General features: G+C 40.7%; 1 protein-coding gene across 8 annotated transcripts in view; it reads left to right on the top strand.

Annotated features, from left to right (window-relative positions):
- Positions 1 to 1,579: 1,579 nt before the first annotated feature.
- The window catches only part of LOC140342777 (ectodysplasin-A-like), a 158,330-nt gene continuing 136,354 nt past the window's right edge, over positions 1,580 to 23,555 (top strand). For 6 of the 8 annotated variants that reach the window (XM_072429130.1, XM_072429127.1, XM_072429126.1 and 3 more), the window contains exon 1: positions 1,580 to 1,940. In XM_072429130.1, the coding sequence (XP_072285231.1) occupies positions 1,695 to 1,940 (246 nt within the window). In that variant the 5' untranslated portion in view covers positions 1,580 to 1,694. Of the gene's footprint in view, positions 1,941 to 7,761; positions 8,883 to 23,555 lie in introns of those variants that run through there. The other 2 variants (XM_072429123.1, XM_072429129.1) reach the window with 2 other exon arrangements.

Here is a 23,555-nt window from a genome sequence, read left to right as displayed (position 1 = left end):
AACTTGTGATCCCCATATCTTGAAATTCTAGATGGTTAGATTGTGGTTACTACTAGCTAGGAGGGTCTCCTGTGTACCCTGAAAATTTTAAGTTGTTACAACATACAGTTTAGGAGATATGAAGGTTTGAACACAGAGAGATGTTAGGCTGCACAATATATTACAGTGGTCACTAACCAGTGAATTGTGAGAAAATTTTGGTGGTCCACAGAAAAATTTGGACATTATTTGCAATTTTTGTGTTTTAATAAAGCGTACCTAAACTCAGAATTTTCACTTTACATAAAAGGGTAGACAACCCTATTATTTAACGCAAAAATTCTGTTTTTTTTTAGGTTTTTTTTTTTTAAAAAAAAGGATGCATCACCGCCCCCTAATTCTTGATCGCCTAGACGATCGAGAATGAATGGGAGCGCAAAGCCTCTTGGGATACCTACGTCAGGCATCCAGGAAGGCTCTTGGGTGCTTCTGTGCATGGCCGAGCAAATTTTTTTTTCATCCTACGCCACCTGTTCTCGCGTCAGGGTTGGGTGGTGTAGGATGAAGAACCCGGAAGAAGAGACAAAGATGGCGGCGCCCAGGAGTGCTGGCTCCAGGACCGATGCCGGGACGAAGCAGGACCTAATGCAGGACACCCCTGGAGCAATTGTAAAGCCCTGCGGGATTAAAGGTAAGTGTATTTTTTTTTGGCAGTTTTAAGTTTAGTTCCTCTTTAATAATAAAACAAAAATTAATATTCTAAAAAAATTATTATATTCTGAATGACAATTTTTGCCTTTATATTGCACTAAATTTAGGAACTGTACTAGAGACGGAAAAACGAGAGGCGCAGCATGACTTCAGTGTAATATTAAGTTGTATGAGGCTACTATTGCAGAGCCGTACGCTTCAGTATTGTTTGCACCATTACAACAGTCACCCCGCTCTGCAAATACCGATTCTCATCCGATTGTTTTCTTTTATTTGTTTATTTCTCAGATGCTTTTAGGTAAGTATGACCTTAACTGTGTATTTTCTTTATCTGTTATATGTAACGGCATCAAATAGTTTGACTTTGATAACTATCATTTCTTGTTTGGTCGTAAAATGAAATAAACCCATAATGAGTGAGAAAAAGCAAACAAATATTTTGAATTTCTTTAGTAATACCATAAAGATGATACAACTAATGATAATAGTAACAATAGTAATACTTCACTTAACCGTGAGCTGATCAATGAATCAGAGCCTCCACAGTCCTCGTCAGGCATCATTAGGAAGATTTTACAAATGTATTTATCTTTTTTATTTCATATTAATGGCCTGCGGGATTAAAAATTATAAATTTAGTGGTCCATGAGTTCCGAAAGGTTGGCGACCGCTGATATATTGGCCTTGATTTATTAAAGTTCTCCAAGGCTGGAGAGGGCATTTCACACGCAGCTATCACACTGTGCTGTGACGACGTCATTGTACATGCCCCTTGGCACTACACACGTCCACTTGTACACGCCCATCGGGTGGATCATTTTCCTTGGCAGCTTTTTTGGATAAAACAGTGGCGGAGGGCGGGGCCTGGCATTCAAGCCTGTGTGTTAAGTCGCTTCATTCTGTCAGTTCGCCGCCACATTGGGTTCTTCTTCCTCTGTTGGTCCGTCCAGCATGGTACCGTAATCGGCTGAGACTGCTTTGAGCGGCTGTCGTGAGGTGAAAGCATGGCACCGCGCGGGACGGACCCTTCCCTGTGCCCGGAGTCCTCGGGGTGCTCCTGTGCCAGACACTGCCGGCTCTTCTTCGGCCTGTTCGCCATCTCCCTGTCCGTGCACCTCTTCACGATCTTCTGCTACCTGGAGCTCCGCCGGGAGGTAGCTAGACTGAGCTGGGGCCCCGAGTGGCTGAGAAGGAACTCCCTGCAGGTGGAGGAGCTCCCAGGGGCCCCGGAGCGGAGCCAGGTGAGTCCGGTGAGAATACCATCAGTTTGCTAGAGTACAGAGCTACGTATTCGTTCTGGTGGCTCAGACACAGGAGTGTGTGATTCTGATTACTAATGTCATACATACAGACTTCTATATTCATACTGGCTGCTCATACTCTTGTGTACAGGGGGCGATGGGAGTTATCAACTCTCTCCTGTACATCCCTCCTTTTGCTCTGATGTACATTATATATACAGACTTCTGTACTTTATACTAGCTGCTCAGACAGTGCCCTGTGTTGGTGTACAGGCTTTTGTTTTTGAATTGGTATCCTAGATGGTGTCCTGATTTAAAGGGTGGCGCTAAACCCAGTAATTTTTTTATGCTGGGTGGGAAGAACTTTTAGGTGGGTGGCAGCTCTAGTATTGTGATCCAACTGTTAAGTAAGCACCCAAAAGCAGCTGGATGGTTACTGAAATGTGCTGGGTGGTACGCCCGCCTAAAAGGGACTGGGGGAACACTGCAGGGATTGATGTGTTTTAAAGCAGTTAATGGGTGATGTGATCACCAGTCTGTGTACATGATGACCCAGCTGTACTGCAGGGGTGACAAGGATTTGGACAAGCTGATAGGGTACTTAGAGCAAGGGTGTTGCCTTTTACATGCAAAGGCTCCCCCTGACTCCCTTATTGCAGCCAGTGACAGCCCAGCCATTGAGGAGCATGTGACCTCCTCTTCACTATCAAGGGGCACTTGGTTCTGTGTGGTAAAGTGACAGGTCCTTTTTTAACCACTGTGAGTACAGGCTTCTGTCTTTGTATTGGTGGCCTTCAGATTATCTGTACAAAAAATGCTAAGATTTGGCTCTTCCCATTACCTCCTGTCTTCCTTTTATTGTTCTAACGTACGTACAATGCGAAAGTAAATTACTTAAGGGTTGGAGCCCCAGCTTGCTTTCTGTGTTGTCACCCCTCCATTTGTCCTGGTAAGACAAAGTATGAGGTGGTCCAGAAATATTTAGAGTTGTGATGAGAACAGGAATTGAGGGGAAATGTTCCAGTGGGGATGACTTTTGGTGACAACTGACCAAGATAAGAATTCTGTTCACTTCCAGTATTTTCTCCAGGACAGGAAGTAAAAGAAAATCTCCCCTAGTCATCATTGTGAGCTGTTTTTAGCTGATTATCCCACCAATTCCTGTCTGTCCTGTTTTCTGTCGAAAACGTAACGAGTTTGAATGCTGTTTTGGCGCCTCCCCCTTCTCTATGGAGGTAAAATATATACTTAATAAGGTTAACTTTAGATTTGTATTTCCCTCACCCCCAGCACCTAGGTCAGGATGACTGCATTGCCCTTCCAAGAAGATTCCAAGTGGAAGCAAAGTTGGTAAAATCTGGCAATGCATTGTCTGTCTGTGACTTTTTTTTGCCTGTTCTGCTTTCACCTGAAGGGGTGTTTTTGTTACCCCAGTGTGAGAATCCTTCTGACTCTGTATGTACATTTACACCTACATTAGGTGGTTGGAAAGTTGGAGGGGCTTGTGGAAAATATGTGGCCCTCACATTGCAGTGTTCTCACCAGAAATTTTTTTCAGCCGGTTGGTCAAAAAGGGGGTGTGGCAAAACACGGCAAATTTAGTGCTCCCAGTTGTTTATGCCATGGGTATCCAGTAACCTCTTATTGTTTCAGTGTTCTACCTTCTTCCAATTTATTGTTACAACTTTGTAATGCCTGCCCTCTCCAGAGTTAAGAAGTGCAGGGAAACAAAAATATAGGTGGAAGTGGGAGACACGTGTGGTGATCACCTTTCATCACCATGGCATCATTACAACATTAAAAAAAAACTGTCCATCAAAATGCACTTCCTTGTTACACGACTGTAACCTTCCTGTACCCCCCACCCCCCAACCGACAGAGAAATTGAGGCTCAAAGAAGAGAAGCAGACAGTAGTTTCATAGGTATAGATTTGTGACAGGTAGGTATATATTTAGGGGCCCTACCCCAATGCTCCCTGCTATGTTAGTGGCCCCGGGGTCCCCAATTTGCATTTTCAATTTAGGACTTCAAGGCGCACTTTCCTCTGAAACAGCAACCCCAAAGTTCAATTTTCTTAACTTTTTACATTTGTGACCCCATATCCTGAAATTCTTTAAAGCTGAGGGGCTAAAATTGTAACTAGTATCTATAAGGGTCCCCTGCGCACCCTGAAAATTACAAGTCATTGTGATATTTAGTTTAGGAGATATGGAGGTTTGTACACAAAGCTGTGAGGATGCAGAACAATCCCAGCTCGTGCTATGAGATGGGGGCGGGGCTGCCTGTGTCTCATTCACATGAAGGCTAAACTGTGTACATCACAGCAGCAATCCTCTGAACGGATGACAGCTGAGCACAGAGCAGCCTCACTAAGATCTGTGCAGAGCCTTAGAGCTGCTGAGGAGAGCTGGGCGGGGTAGGCACAGCAGCTGGGCGGAGCAACCGGCTAAAACCCTCTGGGGAGAACTATGCATTAATGTGATTGTTGCAAATTTCTATCACTTTCTGATATTTCTGGGAGGTAAAGAGATAAAAACCTAAATATGACACAATGTAAATTATCCAAATACCATCACATTTCCAGCCCCAAGAGGTGGTGACAGACCATTACCTTCCATTTATCAGCATTTTTTAAAATACAATTGACAGCACTGAAAAGTTCCATTGAACTGCATGAATGTAGAATGAATGTGTTGGGGCACTGCCGAAATAACCCCCCCCCCCAGTTACTGGTGGGCACTGTTGTATTATGTTTAGTCTCCAGTAGTGGGGCCCCATTGGACATTCAATGAGTGTGGAGTGTGGCGTGTGGCGGGTGGAGTTATACAGGGAACTATATGTCCAACGTGACCCCCTGCCCCCATTGTAACAGCATTGTAGACAATTGTGGTCACGGTTTTGTTAAAACACTTTTCTGTTCCCCCTTGACTGTACCTCTGTGTACAAAGCCAGCTGTTCATCCAACCTCTGTACCTGATCTCGCAAATGGGGGGAAATTCTCATGAACACCCTCCAAAATGGGAAGCAGGCAGCTTCACATTGATGCCCATGGTCTTGGAATCAGATGTTGTAACATGTCTAACAAGCTCTTGGGTAAAAAATTAGTTACTGTAGGGGTTGGTGACATCTCTGGTCAGATCTGCTTTAAATTCTATATCCATAAATTATATATCTGATATTGTTACATATGTATATGAAGTGCGTCGGGATTGGATAGTTTGCACAAATTGGTTGGCTTGTTTTTTGATGTCTGTTATTCTTTATACTGTAGCTTATGTGCTATGAGCCTTGTCCTAATAATGATTTTCTTCACTTGCCATTGTATAAAACCCTCCATTTACAAGTCATTCTCAGTAATGGCATGCAACAACATTCAGAGGTGAACAATAGAGTATGTGGGTGGGGGTAAGTGTATCCATGAAGATTTAAGTATTCCATTGAAAGTCATCCTGACTTTGTTGGTGATTGTTCTTCACTTCATGTCCCATAGAGACAACAAGGAATGACATCAAATTCGCTTATTAAACCGTTGTCATTAAAACACGTGTTAAGGTTTCCACTCTATGGTCTGATGGCAACTCCAAACTTTAGATTTACCATCAGTTCATTCATTTAGTGATGATCACCAAGTGGGGATGATGGTCAAACACAACAAACAATACTCCCTCCTACCCCAAACTAGAATCCTGAATGTACCTTTTACATTTTACAGTATTGACTTTACATATACTGTGGCAAATACAAGTGAAATTTTTTTTTTTTTGTCTCTTGTACGTAGTCACTCTGCTGGTGAGGAATTGATTGAGCAGGAGAGGTAGAGGAAAAAAATGTTAAAACCAGGGAAATGTTTCCACATTACTGACTTCTTGTGTCGTGTTCTGTACTGTGTCTTTGTAATGGCTTCAGAGGAGGTGCTTTTTTTTCAGTTGGAGCTACTGTCGCCTTGAGTTTGGGGCTCCAAATCAGGACCAGAAATAAAATGTCTTCATCCGAATGTCCAGATTCCAGAATTGTATGTTGGTGATATTATTATACACTGGGGACACATTTTTTGTTGAGTTAGATCTTACACTTGTTTTTCACTAATTTTTGGGAGGTGAATCAAGAAAAAGGCCCCGTTTTTTTGCTATCACATCCAGTTTTTATGTTACAGGGTACCCTCCATTTTTGTCAAAAAACATACAAATTTTACATACAATGAAAAAATAATGAAATAATAACTTGAATGTACTGTTTAAACTTCTTTTGTTCATACAAAGGATTTATTGTTACTCTGACATGTTTTTTTTTTTTACAGTTTTAACCGGGTAAGCGGTTAAGGTAAAAATTTACGCTTATAGCTTTTCCTGGAGTGTTCAGTGTTAGGACAATCCCGCTGGATGCTCCAACAATAGTCAGCTATCATATGTACATCCCATCTACCCTGATAGCGCCCTTCCATGACCTTCAAATCTTGGTGGAATTTTTCACCTTGCTCATCACTGACTGCACCAAGGTTTTCTGGGAAGTTAGAAAGATGGCTATGCAGAAAATGCACCTTGATGCTCATATTGTAACCAAGCATTTTGTAACTCTCCAAGAGTTTCTGGACAATTTCTGTGCAATTATTTGCCTGTGTGTTTCCATGAAACGCCTTGACAATGGCTTTGAATGATAACCAAGCATTCTTTTCGACTTCTGACATTGTCCTGATAAAATGTTCATCTTTGATGAGCTGCCGAATCTGTGGACCATCAAACACACCGGCCTTTATTTTTTCAAATGACCGGCTAGAAAATGCCAAAATGAGGAACTTGAAACATTCTCCTTCAATTGGCAAAGCTTTAACAAACTGCTCCATCAGACCCAGTTTCATGTGCAGAGGCGGGAATATAATATTCTTTTATCAACAAGTGGCTCATGTAGAATCTTTGGATCACATGGTTCTTAAAGGCCAATTCCTTTCCACCCAATGCCTCTCACAAGCTCTGCTGTCCCACATGTACAGATAACAGGGATACTTGGTGTATCCGCATTGCTGACCAAGAAGGAAGCATACCATTTAAAGGTCAACACAGATGACCCAATTGTGTTGGTGATATTGCAACAACTCAAAGACTCCCTTTACGTCTTCATATTCTTCACAAAGAGAAACTGAATGGCCAATTGGAACTGACCCAAATATATTTCCATTGTGAAGGAAGACACACTTTAAGCGCCGCTTTGAGCTATTGATAAATAGTCGCCATTCAGTCGAGGTAAAGATTTGAATTCCCAATTCCTCCATTAACCCCCCTAGCGGTAATCCGGAGTGTGACTTGAGGTGGAAAAAACATGCAAAAAGCGGTAACTTTGGGGGACCCCCTTACCTCTTCCCCACGCTCCAGCGGCAATCGGACGATCCCGCTGTGATGCCGGGGTGCCTGTCTGTCGGGGGGCGTGGCCAGGCAGGAAATTTAAAAGCAGATTACCGAGTAATTTGCCTTTAAATGCCGCCCGGGATTCTGGCCACGCCGCTGCAGTGCACCATGCAGGATGCGATCACCAATAGTAAATTCCGGGGGTGATGCCAGCGGCGATTTCCTGCTGGCATTACCCACGGAATTTACTATAGCTGCTCGCATCACCTGGAGAATGTGATGCAAGCACTTCGTTGGTGGATCTAGGGCAGTGAGCAGGGTGGGGACATCCCCATCACATCACCCGGCAAGATGTGACATCTTCCGGGTGATGTGATGGATTCTGGGGCCGGGAAATTTAAAAGCAGATTACTATGTAATCTGCGTTTAAATTTTGTTTTTTACAGTAAAAACACACAATAAAAGTATAAAAACACATTTTAGTGCATCAAGCATCAAAGCCCAGTGCTCTGATTTACCTTTTGCCCACTATTAGCCCTGACCTTGATCTGACCTTTGATGGCTTATAAATCACTTCCTGAATGTATCATTTCATCACTTTGTCTTTGACCTTGATTGTTCCTGACTGATTGCTGGAGACCACATGGCATCCAAAAGGCATTTTGCCGGCGCAAGCGCTGTTTTGGAGGAATTTGAAAGCAGCGATAGTGATTTGGAGTTCCTTGTGGAATCGAGTGATGGTGTTTTACCAGGAAATTTGTCATCAGACAGCGAAAGTGAACTGAGCAACGATTCTGGAGCTGAGGTCAGTGCTGTGCGGACATGGTGCTCCATTGACCTTGATGCGGGCCAGGCAGCACCGCCAAGATTTCCATTCACCGGCGCACCTTGGATGAAAATTGAGGCTGAATGCGATGACCCCAGGCATACTTGAAGTTGTTTTTGACCTATGAAGTTATCAAAAACATTGATGCGGAGACAAACAGGTAAGCCGCTCTTGTGTTTGCTAACTTTTTTAATGCCAACATGTATGCTGCTCTGTGTTTGCTAACATAATACTTGCAACCTTCACACTGTAAAAGAACATATCCTAAAATACCTTTTTTATTTTGTTTTATGCAGGTACGCTGGACAACAACAAGGTGCTCCACACCTGAGGTTCGCAGGAAGCAGAATGTGGGAACCTGTGACCAAGGATGACATTTGGCTGTTTTTGGGCTTGGTGATCCTGCAGGGAGTTGTGGGCAAACCCATGCAGAAGTGGTACTGGTCCAAGAACAAAATGATTGCCACTCCATTCTTTGGCACAGTCATGCCAGAATACCGCTTTTCCCTCATCATGAAGTACCATCCACCATCAGTGGCTGTGAAAAGACCTGGAGGTCGTGCTTCCACCGTCAACCCAGAACGCCTGATCGGTCGTCACTTCATTGAATACATCCCACCAACCCAGAAGAAGGCGGCACCTACAAGGATGTGCGTGGTTTGCTGCTCAAAGACCGATGACAGAGGAAGGAAGAAATGCAAAGAAACCAGGTTCTGACTGTGATGTTGGACTTTGTGCAGCACCCTGCTTCAAAATCTACCACACCTGGGATGTCTACTAAAAATGTAAATATTTTTTTTTCTTAAATCTGCATATAATTTATATTATTATTTATCAATAATATTGCACCCTTGTTTGGAAAATTTCAGTGAGATATTTTTTTTTTGATAAGTTACATTGTTGTGGTCTTATTTGATTATTTTTTAAAATTATGATTTATAATTATGTATTATAATTTATGATTATAATATAATAAATAAATATATTTATACCCGGGAGTTAATCCTAAGAATTACAGGCCCACAATATAAACAAAAATTTCTATGCAAAAAAAATAGGATCACTTTTTGCATAAAAAAACTTGACAGAATTAGAACGCTAGGGGTCCAGATAACCTGCCGTCTGAGTTTTACAAAATCTTGGCCACTAAGATTACGGCTTCACTGACAGCATTATATAATTCCATGTATTCTCATGCCTCATACCTGGACTCTGGACATCTAGCGTTTATTAAGGTTCTTCCAAAAAAACATATAGATCCTTTACATCCCGATTCCTATCGTCCTATTTATTTGTTGAATAAGGATGTGTAGTTATTTTCAAAAATTTTAGCAGACCGCTTAGTTAGGATTCTTCCCCGGTTGGTCAGTCCTGCACAGGCAGGATTTATTTTAGGAAAATCTACCACATACAATATGCGGAAGGTGCTCATGGTTTTGAAGGCTAGGCTAGATGGATCTTTTCCAGTGTCATCAGCTATATTGGCGTTAGATGCTGAGAAAGCTTTTAATAGTGTGGAATGGCTGCACATGGTATTAGAGACATTTAGATTTAGGGGCCATATTGCAAATTCATTCAATTCTATGTATTCCAGTCCAAGGACCCAAGTGCATGTGGCAGGGGTATCCTCACAAATATTCCCGCTGGGTGGAGGGACAAAACAGGGTTGTCCCTGGTCTCCGCTCCTTTTTAACCTGGCTATTGAGCCTTTAGCTAGGTCTTTTCGAGATCTCAGGATTTACAAGGGGATCGAGATAAAGGGTAAACGCAGTCTTGCCATGTTTGCAGATGACATTATGGTATTCCTCAAAGACCCTGTCAGAGATCTGCCTAAAATCATCCACCACATCCAACATTTTGGTAACTTTTCAGGATTTAAAATTAATTATACAAAAAGTGTAGGGAAATTGGGACCTAAATTACCTAAATCCTATCTTATTTATTTGGCAGTTAAGTGTCAAGTTCCACTACAGATATGTATAAACTGAATTACGCTCCATCCATAACAAAAATTCTTAAGGAGCTGAGGCAATGGAAAAGTCTACCTCTATCACTGATGGCTTGCTGTCAGCCTATTAGGATGATTAGCTTCGCTAGATTGTTGTACCCCATGCAGACTGACTTTTTTACTATGCCTTTTTTACTACGCCATGCAGATGTCCAAACAAAAACTTCACTCGGCATTTGTTACATTCATTAGGCAAGGTAAACCCCCCCCCCCCGGATTTCTAAAATCAAATTGTCTCTGCCTAAACAGAATCTAGAAGTTGGCCTTCCTGATCTAAGAAAGTACAACTTAGCTTGTATATTCAGGCATGTAAAGGACTGGTGGCATAATACCCGCCAATATACGATGACTAATTTGGAGTCTTTACTAGTATGGCTTTACTCCCTCTTTTTTCTTTTAAATACCCCATTTTCACTTATTCCTCGTGAGCTTAAAAGCAACGTTGTATGACAATCAGATTGCACTGTAACGCTTGTTTCTATTTTTAGCTTTCAGCAAGTTTTCTTACCCTGCACCAGGCTCGGGGTAACCACCCAGGTGATTAATTGATAATGACATAACGAAGTAATTGCCCACACCAGCTCATGAAATAGCCTTTGAGTCAATTGTCCAATTACTTTTGAGCCCCTGAAATGAAGTGATTGTGTAAAAAAAGGCTTTAGGTCCTCACATTTTTATACAATCTTTTTGTTTAAATTAAAGCTGAAAGTCTGCAGTTCAACTGCATCTGAGTTGTTTCATTTAAAATTGTGGTAATGTACAGAACCAAAATTAGAAAAAATTGTCTCTGTCCAAATATTTATGGACCTAACTGTTTTTAGGCGGCTTATGTCTAGTAAAATAGGCATCTTCCCTCGCTAGCCTTCATGGGAAAGCCTGACTCACTATTTGTACATATATTGAATTGCGTTTATTTAGTATTTACTAACTAATTGGCATTCAAATTGGTATGCTGAATACAAATTTGACTTCTGCCAGCATAAACCCAGTCTTTCTTGCTCCTTTCTATTTATGTATTGCTACCTCTGGGGCAGGCAAACTTCAATTTTTTTTTTAATGTGATACTCTTATTGTGTATACTTGCCTGCTCCGTTAGTATGTCCAATTTTTCAATTTTTGTATTATACCCCAATGGTCCTCCAGGTGCTTCCTCGCGTCACTTGCACTGCACAGGCGTGAGATCAGGTGATGTGTCTAACTAAAAATGTAATAAAAATGTGCTGATCTCACTGCACATGTGTGAGAGTGAGCACTTTTTTTTTTTTTTTTTTACATTATAGGCATGCACAGAAGAAGCAGCCTGCAGCCACCTGGTCATATGTGACACAAATATCCCAGGAGGCTGCAGATTTACCCTTTCAGTCTTTACCACAATTACATTAAAGACAGAAGTGGGGTCCCCCCCCAAAAAAAAAAAAACATTTATATTTAAATTTTCTAATCTATAAAAAGGGAAAGTTACTCTTTATATAATGTTCAAATGTGATAATGCTTCAAGAGCATCATGCATGTGATGGCAGATGGGGGCAGGACAGGCAGTGTCCCCCTCTCATCACTGCCCGAATTTTATTAAAAAAAAAACAAAAAACTGAAAGTTATTCACATGAGTGGGCATGTACAATGACATCATTGGCAGCACAGTGTGATAGCTGTGTGTGAAATGCTGCATGTCATATTCTGCAGCCTAACAATGCCCTGTGTTCAAATCTTTAAATCTCCTAAACCGTTGGTCATAAAGATTTGAATTTCAGAGTACACGGGACCCTCATAGCTACTGGTAACCTAAATTTCTTTGAAGAATTTCCAGATATGGAGGTGACAAGTTTAAAAGATTGTGAACATTTGGGTTGATGTTTCAAGTGCATCTAGGGACCCAAAAATAAAAAATGCAAATTAGGGACCCATGGGGCCTCTTGCGTAGCAAGGATTATTTGGGGTGATTCCCCTAAATTTTTACCTACCTTTCACAAAACTTTAACTGTCATACTATGCTACCCTTTCTGCTTCTGTCCTTTTGAACCCCTATTTCTATGGAATGGGGATGGTGTAGTAAACTGAAAATGTAGGTGCAAGTGGGGGACAGGTATATAAACCCTCCTAACATTTTATTAGCATGGTATCATTAGAACCAAAAAAACTCCTCCCATCAAAATGCCCTGACCTGTTACATTTAACTGTCTGCTTCCCTTCTTTGAACCATAATTTCTCTACAACACAGTGGTGCAGGTAAACCAAAATATAGATGCAAATAGGGGACACTTGTGGCTAACGCCCCAAACTTTCATCAGCATGGCATCATTACAACATAAAAACTCTGCCCATCAGGCTGCCCTTTCACACATGGCTGTACCCTTCCACTACCTGAACCCCATATTCGTTTTAGTCGGCAGAGTTTATGTTCTAATGATGCCATAGAGATGCGATTTTAGGGGATGTTGTCCACAGATGTTTCCTACACGTCCCCATTCCAGATAAATTGGGGGTTCAAGTGTTAGAAGTGGGCAGTAATGTGTAACAAGGCACTGTGTTTTGATGGTGGCGTTTTTCATGTTTGGTGTCCCCCACTGTACCGACATTTTCTGTTTTGTACACCCCACAATTCTAGGGAAATTAGGATTCAAAGAAGAGAAGCAGACAGGGTAACATAGTATGACCGTTCTAGATTTGTGACAGGTAGGTATCAATTTAGGGGTCATACCCCAATACTTCTTGCTATGTAAGTGGCCCCGGGGGTCCCCAATTTGTATGTTCAATTTAGGACTCCTAGATGCACTTACTTTTGAAACGGCAACAATACTTGTTGTATTTTCACAAGTTTTTAAACTTGTGATCCCCATATCTTACTACTTACTACATACTAACCCTCATAGTTACTACTAACTATGAGTGTTAGTATGTGTACCCTGAGAATTTCATTACGACATACAGTTTAGGAGATCTGTAGGTTTGTACTTAGTACAAAGTTGTAAGACTGCAGAATGACATGCAATAAGCAAACATGAAAAACAGCAATAAAAAAATAAAAAAAAACTATCTGCACAGTTATCTGTTGTATATGGTCCATATAGACTTGACTAGATCTTTTGCATTCTGCAATAAATAATAAAGTGCAGTAGAAAGTACCATACAGGTTTGTTATCCAGGGCTGTGGAGTCTAGGTTGAGTCAATTTTGGGTTATCTGGCGTCTGAGTGGGCTCAGACCGACTCCTATTAAATGTAAGTTGTTGTGAAAACATACAGTATATAAATATATACTATATCACAGATAACTGTCATGGTAAAGTAGTTCATTTCTGTATTTAGCCCACTGAAATGTTGTCACCTGTAAGACGCTCATCTGAACTTTTCTGCAGCCTAACATTTATACATCTTTGTATCTGGGTTATATTTGCCTCAAGAAAAATATGAATTTGATAGGTTTATGATATTTTTGCTTAGTGTTCATATCAGGGTTATATAGGAAGATATTACATTCTACATATACACATCCCCTGCACACTAAGTGTGTTGTAAGAAAGCAGAGGTAATGTTTATCACCCCATGCCTCCATCAGACACCTGTCTGCACTTTAATTTACCAACGACTTCACAGCTATATGCAAGATTTAAATAACATTTATGCTGTTTTGGGCTTTACAGTTGTTTTATTGGTTTATGTAGTTTAATAGATGGTTTTAAAGCGGCAAATGATGTAGTTTCAATTTTTAAACAAGTTCCTGATCATTTTATATGCAACTACTTTAAAATTTATAGCCTCTTAATGATAAAAACAATAAACAATAAACTAAAAACAGAAAAAATGAAAACATTTTAATTTAGGCATAAACTTTACTGGTTTACATGCTGCCAATTACAGGCTGGTCAATAGGATAGAGTGTCAGCTTCCTGGCCAGGAGTTCTTGTTCCCATAAGCAGACCCGACTTCTTATAGCTTCACAATGGCTGAGCTTTGGCAGCGTTTGTACAAAATAAGATTCTAGATCTCATGCCCTTTCTAACCTATACCAATAAAAAATTAGAGCTATACATCGTTTAGTAGACCTTTTCCCATTCTTACCTTATTACAAATATACAATCCAATATTCTCCTATAACTTCTTCATTATGTTGGCACTCACGATAATCTTTCTTTATAAATACTCATTAAAGTTGAAGGTATAAAAGGTATGCCTTCAGAATGTATTAGTTTATGTATATATACCATGCAGTGTTCTCCCCAGAATTTGTTTTCAGCCGGGTGGTAGGAAGCTGTAGCCAGGTGGTAAAAAAGGGGGTGTGGCAAAACACGGCAAGTTGTTTATGCCATGGGTATCCAGTAACCTCTTATTGTTTGAGTGTTCTACCTTCTCCCAACTATTTGTTACAACTTTGTAATGCCTGCCCCGTTAGTATATCCAATTTTTCTATTCTATGTATTTTGCCACAACTATCCTATGCTGTGTATTGTGACCCAACTTACTAGTGTTCTAAGTTTTAAGAGTGTAATCCTTTGTAGTAGTGTAATAGTATAACGAATGTGGTGTAACAAGTTAGGCTTAGCTCATATTAGCAGCAAAAAACATTTACCCCTTCTGAGTGACTTCTGGCAACTGCTAGGCACCTAGGATGCTGCCTTGCACTGCGCATGCATGAGATTGAACACTTTTTTTTACATTATAAGAAATCCTCTGAAGGTGCATGCACACAAGGAGCAGTGCAGAGCATCTTGGGATATGCAACACAAATATCCCAGGAGGCTGCGGATTTCCCCTTCGGTCTTTACCGAAATGGAAGTGAAGACTGAAGGGGAGAGGTCCTCTCCACAAAAGTATAAAAACAAAAAACGCACATTTTTCCATTACATAACAGAGAAAGTCACTGTTAAAAATGCATGTGATATCAGATGGGAACAAGACAGACAGTGACCCCCTCTCATCACTGTCCATATTCGATATAAAAAACAGCTTGTGACATTTATCCGCAGTGTGTAATGTTATCGGCAGCGCAGTGTGATAGCTGTGTGAGTGTAAAAGCTACTTGTCATATTCCTCAGCCTAACAACTCGCTGTGTTCAAACCTTCATATCTCCTAAACCATTGGTTGTAATAACTTGAAATTTTTAAGGTACACGTGGAGGCATAGGAAACTGAAACTGTAGGTGCAAGTGGGGGATACTTGTGGCTAAACCTTTCTAAAATGTAATTACTATGGCATTATGAGAACATAAATCTCTACCTAGCAAAATGTGCTGCCTGCTCTGTTACACATATCTGTCTGCATCTTACCTCAAACCCCAATTTCTCCAGAATTGAGAGGTGCAGGGAAACAAAAATATAGGTGGAAGTGGGAGACACCTGTGACTATCACCTATCATCACCACGACTGTACCCTTCCAGTACCTCAACCTCAATAACATTTAGTGGGCAGAGTTCATTTTCTAATGATACTATAGTGATGAAGTTTTAGGGGATGTTAGTCACAGATGTTCCCCACTTGTACCTATATTTTTGGTTTCTTACACCTCCCCATTTCCCAATTGAAGTTCAGAATGTTAGTTAAGTGGACAGGAATTTTGATGGGCAGAGTGTTTTGTGCTCTAATGATGCTGTAGTAATGAGATTGTAAGGGGAGAATGTGCCCGCCACTTGCACCTATATTTCCAGTTTTGTACCCCCCACCCTCAGAGAAATTGGTGTACAAAGAAGAGAAGCAGACAGTAGTTTCATAGGTATAGATTTGTGACAGGTAGGTATATATTTAGGGGCCCCACCCCAATGCTCCTTGCTATGTTAGTGGCTCCGGGGTCCCCAATTTGCACTTTCAATTTAGGACTCCTAGTTGCACTTTCCTCTGAAACAGCAACCCCAAAGTTCAATTTTCATAACTTTTTACATTTACGACACCCATATCTTGAAATTCTTTAAAGCTGGGGGCCTGAAATTGTAATAACTAGTATCTATGAGGGTCCCCTCTACACCCTGAAAATTACAGGTCATTGTGACATACAGTTTAGGAGATATGGAGGTTTGTACACACAGAGCTGTGAGGATGCAGAATTCACAGGCAGAGCTAGAGCTGATGTGAATTCTTAGCTAGAGCTAGGATTTAGCTAGAGCTAAATGTGGATACATTTCACAGGCAGATTTTTTTTTTAAACAGAAATCCAAGCTCGTGCTATGAGATGGGGGGGATGGGGGCTGCCTGTGTCTCCTTCACATGAAGGCTGAACTGTGTGCTCACCTCTCATCGGCGGCAATCCTCTGAACGGATGACACAGAGCACAGAGCAGCCTCACTGAGATCCGTGCATCCGAGGATGAGAGCTGCCGAGAGCTGGGCGGGGTATTTAAAGCAGCCGGGCGAAGCAACCGGCTAAAACCCTCTGGGGAGAACTATGCCATGCAGTTAGTAAAATTAGCTCTTCTTGCTGCTTTCTAACGGAACTGAAACAAAATATTGATCTGTCGGCAAACAAATGTCATTTAACAGAAGAAGAACTAGTATTAAAGTTTACTCCTCTTCTGTGGGTGGTAAACAGATGTAGCCAGGTCTCTTTTGCCTGTATCTTAACAGTTGTCAGGAATACTTGACATTGGAATTTAAAGCTGCATTTTGTAACATCAGAATCCAATCTCCTAGTTTTAGGCTATGTGTACCAGGAATCTGACTTGAATCTGGAATAGAAGAAAAGACTTACCGTATTTTTCGCCGTATAAGACGCTCCAGAATATAAGACGCACCCAATTTTAAAGGAGGAAAATCTAGAAAAAAAAGATTCTGAAAGATTATTCCCCTTCTGATTACTCATGTGCCATTCAAATTCCCTTTGATCACTCTGTGCCATTCAAATTAACCTTCTGATCACTCTGTGCCGTTCTTACCTTTTTTTCCCACTGTACGGCAGTTAGGGCAGGGATCAGCAGGGGGCGCTGTGCCGGCTTCTTTCGCTCTGCTCTGCAGCCAGCGAGGAGAGGAGACACACGCTGCAGCCAGCGAGGAGAGGAGACACACGCTGCAGCCAGCGAGGAGAGGAGACACACGCTGCAGCCAATTGCATTTATTAAAATAATGTACCTGTTCCGACTTACATACAAATTCAACTTAAGAACGAACCTAAAGTCCCTGTCTCGTATGTAACCCAGGGACTACCTGTACATTAGAAATGCTATGAGTTAGGAAATGCTTATCTGGCCAGTGAACCCGTGCTGTGCACCATCGGTGTCAAACCCCATTTATTCTGTCCAACAATGTCACTTGCAGCAGCAAGGAAAACAAAGAAAAAACACCAGCCCCTACTGCCCCTGTTCTAACAAATAAATCTACCCCTGAAATAAATCTACCAAGGGCTGTGTACAAATGGGCGTGTACAATGACGTCAGGAAAGTTTTACAGCTGTGTTTGTGTATGAATGCTGCATGTCATGTCCTGCAGCATAGCATTACATCTCTCCCTCTCTCTCCTTTTTCAGGGTACACAGGGGATCCTTATAGCTATCAGTACCAAATTTCATCTCCCCACCTTTAACAACTTTCAAAATATGGGGGTCATAATTATAAAAACTAGTAAAAATTGAACATCAGGATTGCTGTTTTAAAAGTGTGTCCAGAAGCCCGAAATTAAACATACAAATTATGGACCACCGGGGCCACTTAAATATCAAGGAGGTGCGAACCCTAAGTTTCTACCTATCTGTCACAAAACTAGAAATGTCACACTACCCTACCTTGTCCCCTTCCCTACTTTAAACCCCAATTTCTCTGGAACGGAGAGATTTACAAAATCAAAAATATAGGTGCAAGTGGGGGACACCTGTGACTAACACTCCCTAAAATGTCATCACTTAAGGCGCGGTCAGAACATAAAAAACTCTGCCCATTAAAAAAATCTACCCTGTTACACATTGCTGGAGGCTTCTAACACCTGAACCCCAATTTTTCTGAAATGGGTGGGGGGTGTACAAAATTAGAGGTACAGGGTGCAGGGGGAGGGGGCACCTGTGACTAACCACTCCTAAAATTTTATTGCTAAGACATTGTCAGAACATAAAGGTAATTAAATAAAAGACAGAGAAAGATAGAGTTTTCGGCACAAATATAGAAAATATTATTTTTAGTACAAGTTTACATACAAAATTATGAAAGAATTATATCCTTTTTACCCATAAGTCATAATATTCTCTTATGATCTATACAGGATTTGATCAATTTTCACACAAAGTTACAAAAAACAATTACAACCTTTTCTCTGTATGTCACAATAGTTTCTTGCGATACATACAAAGTTTTGTTCAGGCCTACTGTGGCACTATACAGGTTTCAGCTAATATTAAACAAATTTACATCGCCATACAATGGTTAAGTAGGTATGAACCCATTCATATCAACCGTAGTACCCTACGCGTTTCGCCATAGTGGGCTTCCTCAGGGGTAGTGATGGGTCAATAAAAAGTTCTCTATGTATACATACGGGGTTCAGGTGATCTAAATTTACAAACATAAATGTAAAGGTTCAATACACTGCAATGTTCAACATTACAAAAATCATATATTTCATCCAATTTTGTTCATATAGTAGAATTATTAGAAAATAACACCAATAGTATGATAAAACTAACTTTTAGAATGATATACTATATACATAGATCATATATGAGTAATGGATCAAATTATAGAGTTACCAAATATAAATAAAGTAGGAATAAATATAATTATCAAATTTACATAATTCAAAATGTGGCTTAATCTTGGAGGAAAAGTGAAGTAAACCCTACTAGAATAAGAATAGAGATGATCCGTTGAAAAGTTCAGAGGAAATAGGGTAGTGTAGTAGAATCCCCTATATAAGTATAGTCTCTACAATTTAGGAAGAATTTGTTTATATCTTTATATGTAATCATATAATATATGTATAAGTGAGGTTAAAGAGTAAGTAGGAGTTGCTGTCCTACTTGAAAATGAAGTAGGCTCTCTTTTTTTATAATATGATGCTGAATGGTAGCACAGGTCAAACAAGTCTCAGTTTCCAGGGAAAAGATAGTAAATGACCCCTAGCAGATAGATGCACTCAGCAAGGTAGGTTTGCCATATAGGCTTCCACAGTGTAGGTACTAAGGATAAAACAATATTATGTTTTTTCTATTAGGTCTGGTATTCATAATCAAAATAAATTGTGTTTAGTAAAGGCAAAAGTGCCCATAAATGCAATGTACCTAGATTCTATAGAGAAATCTCCTCTTAGTGGTGCTGGAAAGGATTGTTTGCTTGTTTAAGATGCAGCCTTGACAGTGTTTCCTAAGGCGTCCTCCTTAATAGTAAAATGGTCACTCCAATTAGCTACCACGTAGAAACAATGCATAACTTTGACCTACATAGTATTTCATGTGCAGACCTTGAGTCTTTTTGTGCCAATTTAGGAATACAAAAGCCCTCCCTTCCAGGATGGCAGGAAGTAGATTATATAGTGTCTACAGTGTTTCAACATACATTCTGGCAGAGGAATTATCGCAAGAGACCCCGTCAATCTACGGTGTCTAACTACTTCTCCCTCACAAAGCGCTTAAGGACTTTCTAAAGATGCTGGCCATATTGTACCTTTTTATGTGAAATGTTATTTAAGGGTCTGTACTTTTTTTCGTGTGTTATGGTCTCCATATGACCTGTGCTCAATTTTGGGACGGGGAGGGCTGCACCTTGCAGTTTTAATTAATTTTTTGCTGTGGATATCTGGTACATGTTCTAGCTAGTCTGCTGTCTGACGTCTAGCTGTCTCGTCATGTCTCCCCAAGCTCTATTGCTGAGACCTATGTTGGGTTTAACTTGGTTTTGCAGGATTCCCTGCTATTGGAGCAATATGCACGATACTAAGATGAATGCGCTCTTGGTTTCTTGAGGAAACTAGGGTTTACAAAATGTTCTATTTGTTGTTGTGTGTTTTTTTTTTATTTCGTTAAGAGGAATGTCTCGACATGACTGCAGAATGCATAGAGGATTTTTCATAATTGTATTATTTTTTAAACCCTATGGCTAACGAATTTTCAACCTTGATCTCCTATAATTTGAAGGGTCTACACTCAGCCACTAAGAGGCACCAAATTCTTCAGGAACTCTACTCCCTTCAGTGGGATATTATTTTCTTCAGGAAACGCGTCTGCCTTTTCACTCACATGTTAGAGTGGTTCTATGGCTTCTCGCAGTCTGGGAGATCAAGGGGTGTGGCTATTGGCTTTCGTAGAGGTGTCCGGTTCAAAGTAACAGATTCAGCCTCTGATTCAGATGGAAGGTTTTTATTTCTCAAAGGGAAGTTGTTTGACCAAACATGTACTTTTGCTAATATTTATTGGCCTAATAAGATTTAAATACAAATCCATGAGGGGTGATTAGTGGTGGCGGGAGACTTTAATGTAGTTTTGGAACCCTTGTTTGGATACTTCCTCTGGTAAATCTAACCTTCCATTTAGGCAGCTCTGTAATTTAAAAAAAATTATTACATAATATGCAATTGAAAGACGTATGGCGGACTTTACACCCGGATGAAAAAGGTTTTACTTTTTATTCTCCAGTGCACGACTCCTATTCCCGTAAAGATATATGGTCTTTGTTGATCACTTCCATCTTGATAGACTTGGAAGTACAGAGATAGCTCCCCGCACTATATTAGATCATGCTGCATATATCAATCTCAATGCTTTTGGGTTCCCCTACTCCCCCCCCCCCCATTTAGGTGGCGTTTAAATGAACCGCTTTTACAAGATAAAGGAATGGATGCTGAGATTGCTAGGGACTTGCAAACTTTTTTCTGTCTGAACATACGTCCCCTGCACATGTATAGGAGGCTCACAAGGCCACCATTAGAGCTAAATTCATGGCTCTGGGGGCTCGTAAAAAAACGGAGAATAGTTGTAGATTCAAAGAATTGCTGGCTCAGATCTGTTGCATTGAAGAAGTGCATAAACATTCACAGTGGAGGTCACAGGCTGTACAACTGACATACCTGCGGTCCCAACTGTAGCAATTATTGGGAGACAAAGCGAAGTATGCTATCGCTAGGGTTGCTAAGAGATTCTATGAATGGGGGAATAAACCTGGTAAATATTTAGCAAATGCACTTAGGAATATAAAAGCGGCCTCATATATATCTTGGATAAGGAATAAGTCTGGTGCCCTGGTTCATTTTCCACAGGAGATGGCTGCGGTATTTAGAGATTCTTATCAAGTACGTGAAAGGGAGTCTCGTGACACTTTGATTGTAAGAAGGGGGAAAATAATTTTTTATCTTGATAGTCTAGGCAATTTGGCACTATCTCAGAAGGGGCTCCTGGAATTGGAGTGTCATATAACAGAAAGTGAGTTGGGCAGGGCCATTAAGTCTTCACCTACAGGTAAAACTCCTGGGCCAGATGGCTTTTCCTTGAAATATTATAGGCAGTATCAAGACATATTTCTCATTGCTCATTTTTGTAAATATGTTAATAACCTGAAAGGGGGGATCTCTGTGTGAAGATACTCTGAGAGCCCATATATCAGTGCTACTTAAGCCGGGTAAGGGCCCCACTCTTTGTTCTAGTTTTCATTCAATTTCCCTACTTAATGTAGGCATAAAATTGTATGCGAAGGTGTTATCTATGAGGTTGCAGGCCATTATCCCTTCTTGTGTTAACCTTGATCAATTAGGTTTTATTCCAGGTAGAGAGATGAGAGACAACTCTACTCGGGTCCTCTCTTTGGTACATCAGGTTTGCAGGTACAACCAGCCCACCCTTCTATCTACTGATGCTGAGAAAGCGTTTGACTGGGTGGACTGGTTGTACTTGTCCATGACTTTGGAACATTTGGGCCTGGGTCCCAAAATACTAAAGTGGATTATGTCCCTTTATTCATGCCCTACTGCATAGGTTTGTGTCAGTGGCACATTTTCAGCCTCTTTTCGGCTCCACAATGGCACTAGGCAGGGGTGCCCTTTGTCGGCCTTACTTTTTGCCGTATCGTTGGAGCCTCTTTTAAATACGGTGTGGCTAAACGCAAATGTGCATGGTGTTAAAATTGGATGCATAGAGCAAAAAATGGCCGCATATGCCGATGACATATTGTTTTTTGTACAACAACCTGACATCTTACTTCCTAATTTGCTGACAGAGTTCACAGAGTTTGGGCATTCTGAATGTGAATGTACCAAGACCGACAATGCAGAGATTGAGAGATAGTATTCCTTTTACATAGTGCCCTAAGGCGCTGACTTATTTAGATATTGAAATCACGGACTCTGACGGGTCTATATTCAGCAAATCATATTCCTTTGTTAAATAACATTAGATGAGATGTTCAAAAATGGAAACAATTGCGCCTCTTGTGCATAGGAAGAGTAGAGTACTGTTTATTTTTCAAATGCTACCTATACAGCTTTCACCCTCTTTCTGTAAATGTCCTAACAATATGGTTACTTCATTTATTTGGTATCCCTTTGACAGCTAGGATCTCTCGCAGAATATTCTTTCGCCTTAAAACTGAGGGAGGCCTGGGATTACCAGATTTTAAACAATATTACAGGGCCACTATCCTAAACCAGATACTCAATTGGAAATATGAAGGTCTATCTAGGGGTTGGGTTAATTTAGAATAAGACCTTTGTTCAACTAACCTAAATACAATTATCTGGTTGCCGAAGCAATTTAGAGCCTTAGGCCCAGATACTTCACCTCTTACTATAAACACTCTCCGGTGTTGGGATGCACTACATAGACAACAAGGGTGGCAATATAACTCTCCCTTTCCATTACTTGACATTCTTATTTTATTCCAGGACTTCAGTCATCTTCCTTCTTAGGTCAGCAATCAGACTCTGTAATATTAATGCATCAAGTGATGGTGGGAGATTCCATTTGTCTCTTGGCACAACTTGTGCCGGATGAGATGCGCAAGCCAATACATAATTGGCAGTACTTACAACTATGCCACTTTGTACATTCTCTGCCACAGCCTATACGTACTGGCAGGGAACTCACTCCTTTGGAGAATATGCTGAAAGGCAATGATAAGCCCCCTCATATATGTCTCTGCTGTAAAAATATCCAATCACTCTTAACGGCCCGGAATTTCCTGAGTATCTGGCAAAGTGGGAAACTGAAATAAATAGCACTCTTTCTGAGTCTCGGAAAAAGGCTATTTTAAGTTTGGCACTTAAGACATCAGTAAGTGCCAAGATACAGGACAACAACTTTAAACTCCTTTCTAGATGGTACTATGCCCCCCCTCATCTACATCGAATGTCCCCTCAGGAATCTCTGTTGTGAGAGGATGTGGACAGCAGGGCACATTGTTGCATTAATGGTGACACTGCCCTGTAATTGGGAATTATTGGAAAAAGATTATACAGATGATTGAAATTATATCAGGAGCTTCCGTGGAGTTTACTCCTTGGTGTGTTGTTTTCCATTGCACCAAACTCTCACAGGGTGGATACAAATGTTCATTGATACCT

The sequence above is a fragment of the Pyxicephalus adspersus genome, chromosome W (genome assembly GCF_032062135.1).
Source record: "Pyxicephalus adspersus chromosome W, UCB_Pads_2.0, whole genome shotgun sequence".
NCBI lineage: Eukaryota > Metazoa > Chordata > Amphibia > Anura > Pyxicephalidae > Pyxicephalus > Pyxicephalus adspersus.
Note: the sequence above shows the minus strand (reverse complement) of the source record. Positions and strands in the feature narration are given on the sequence as shown.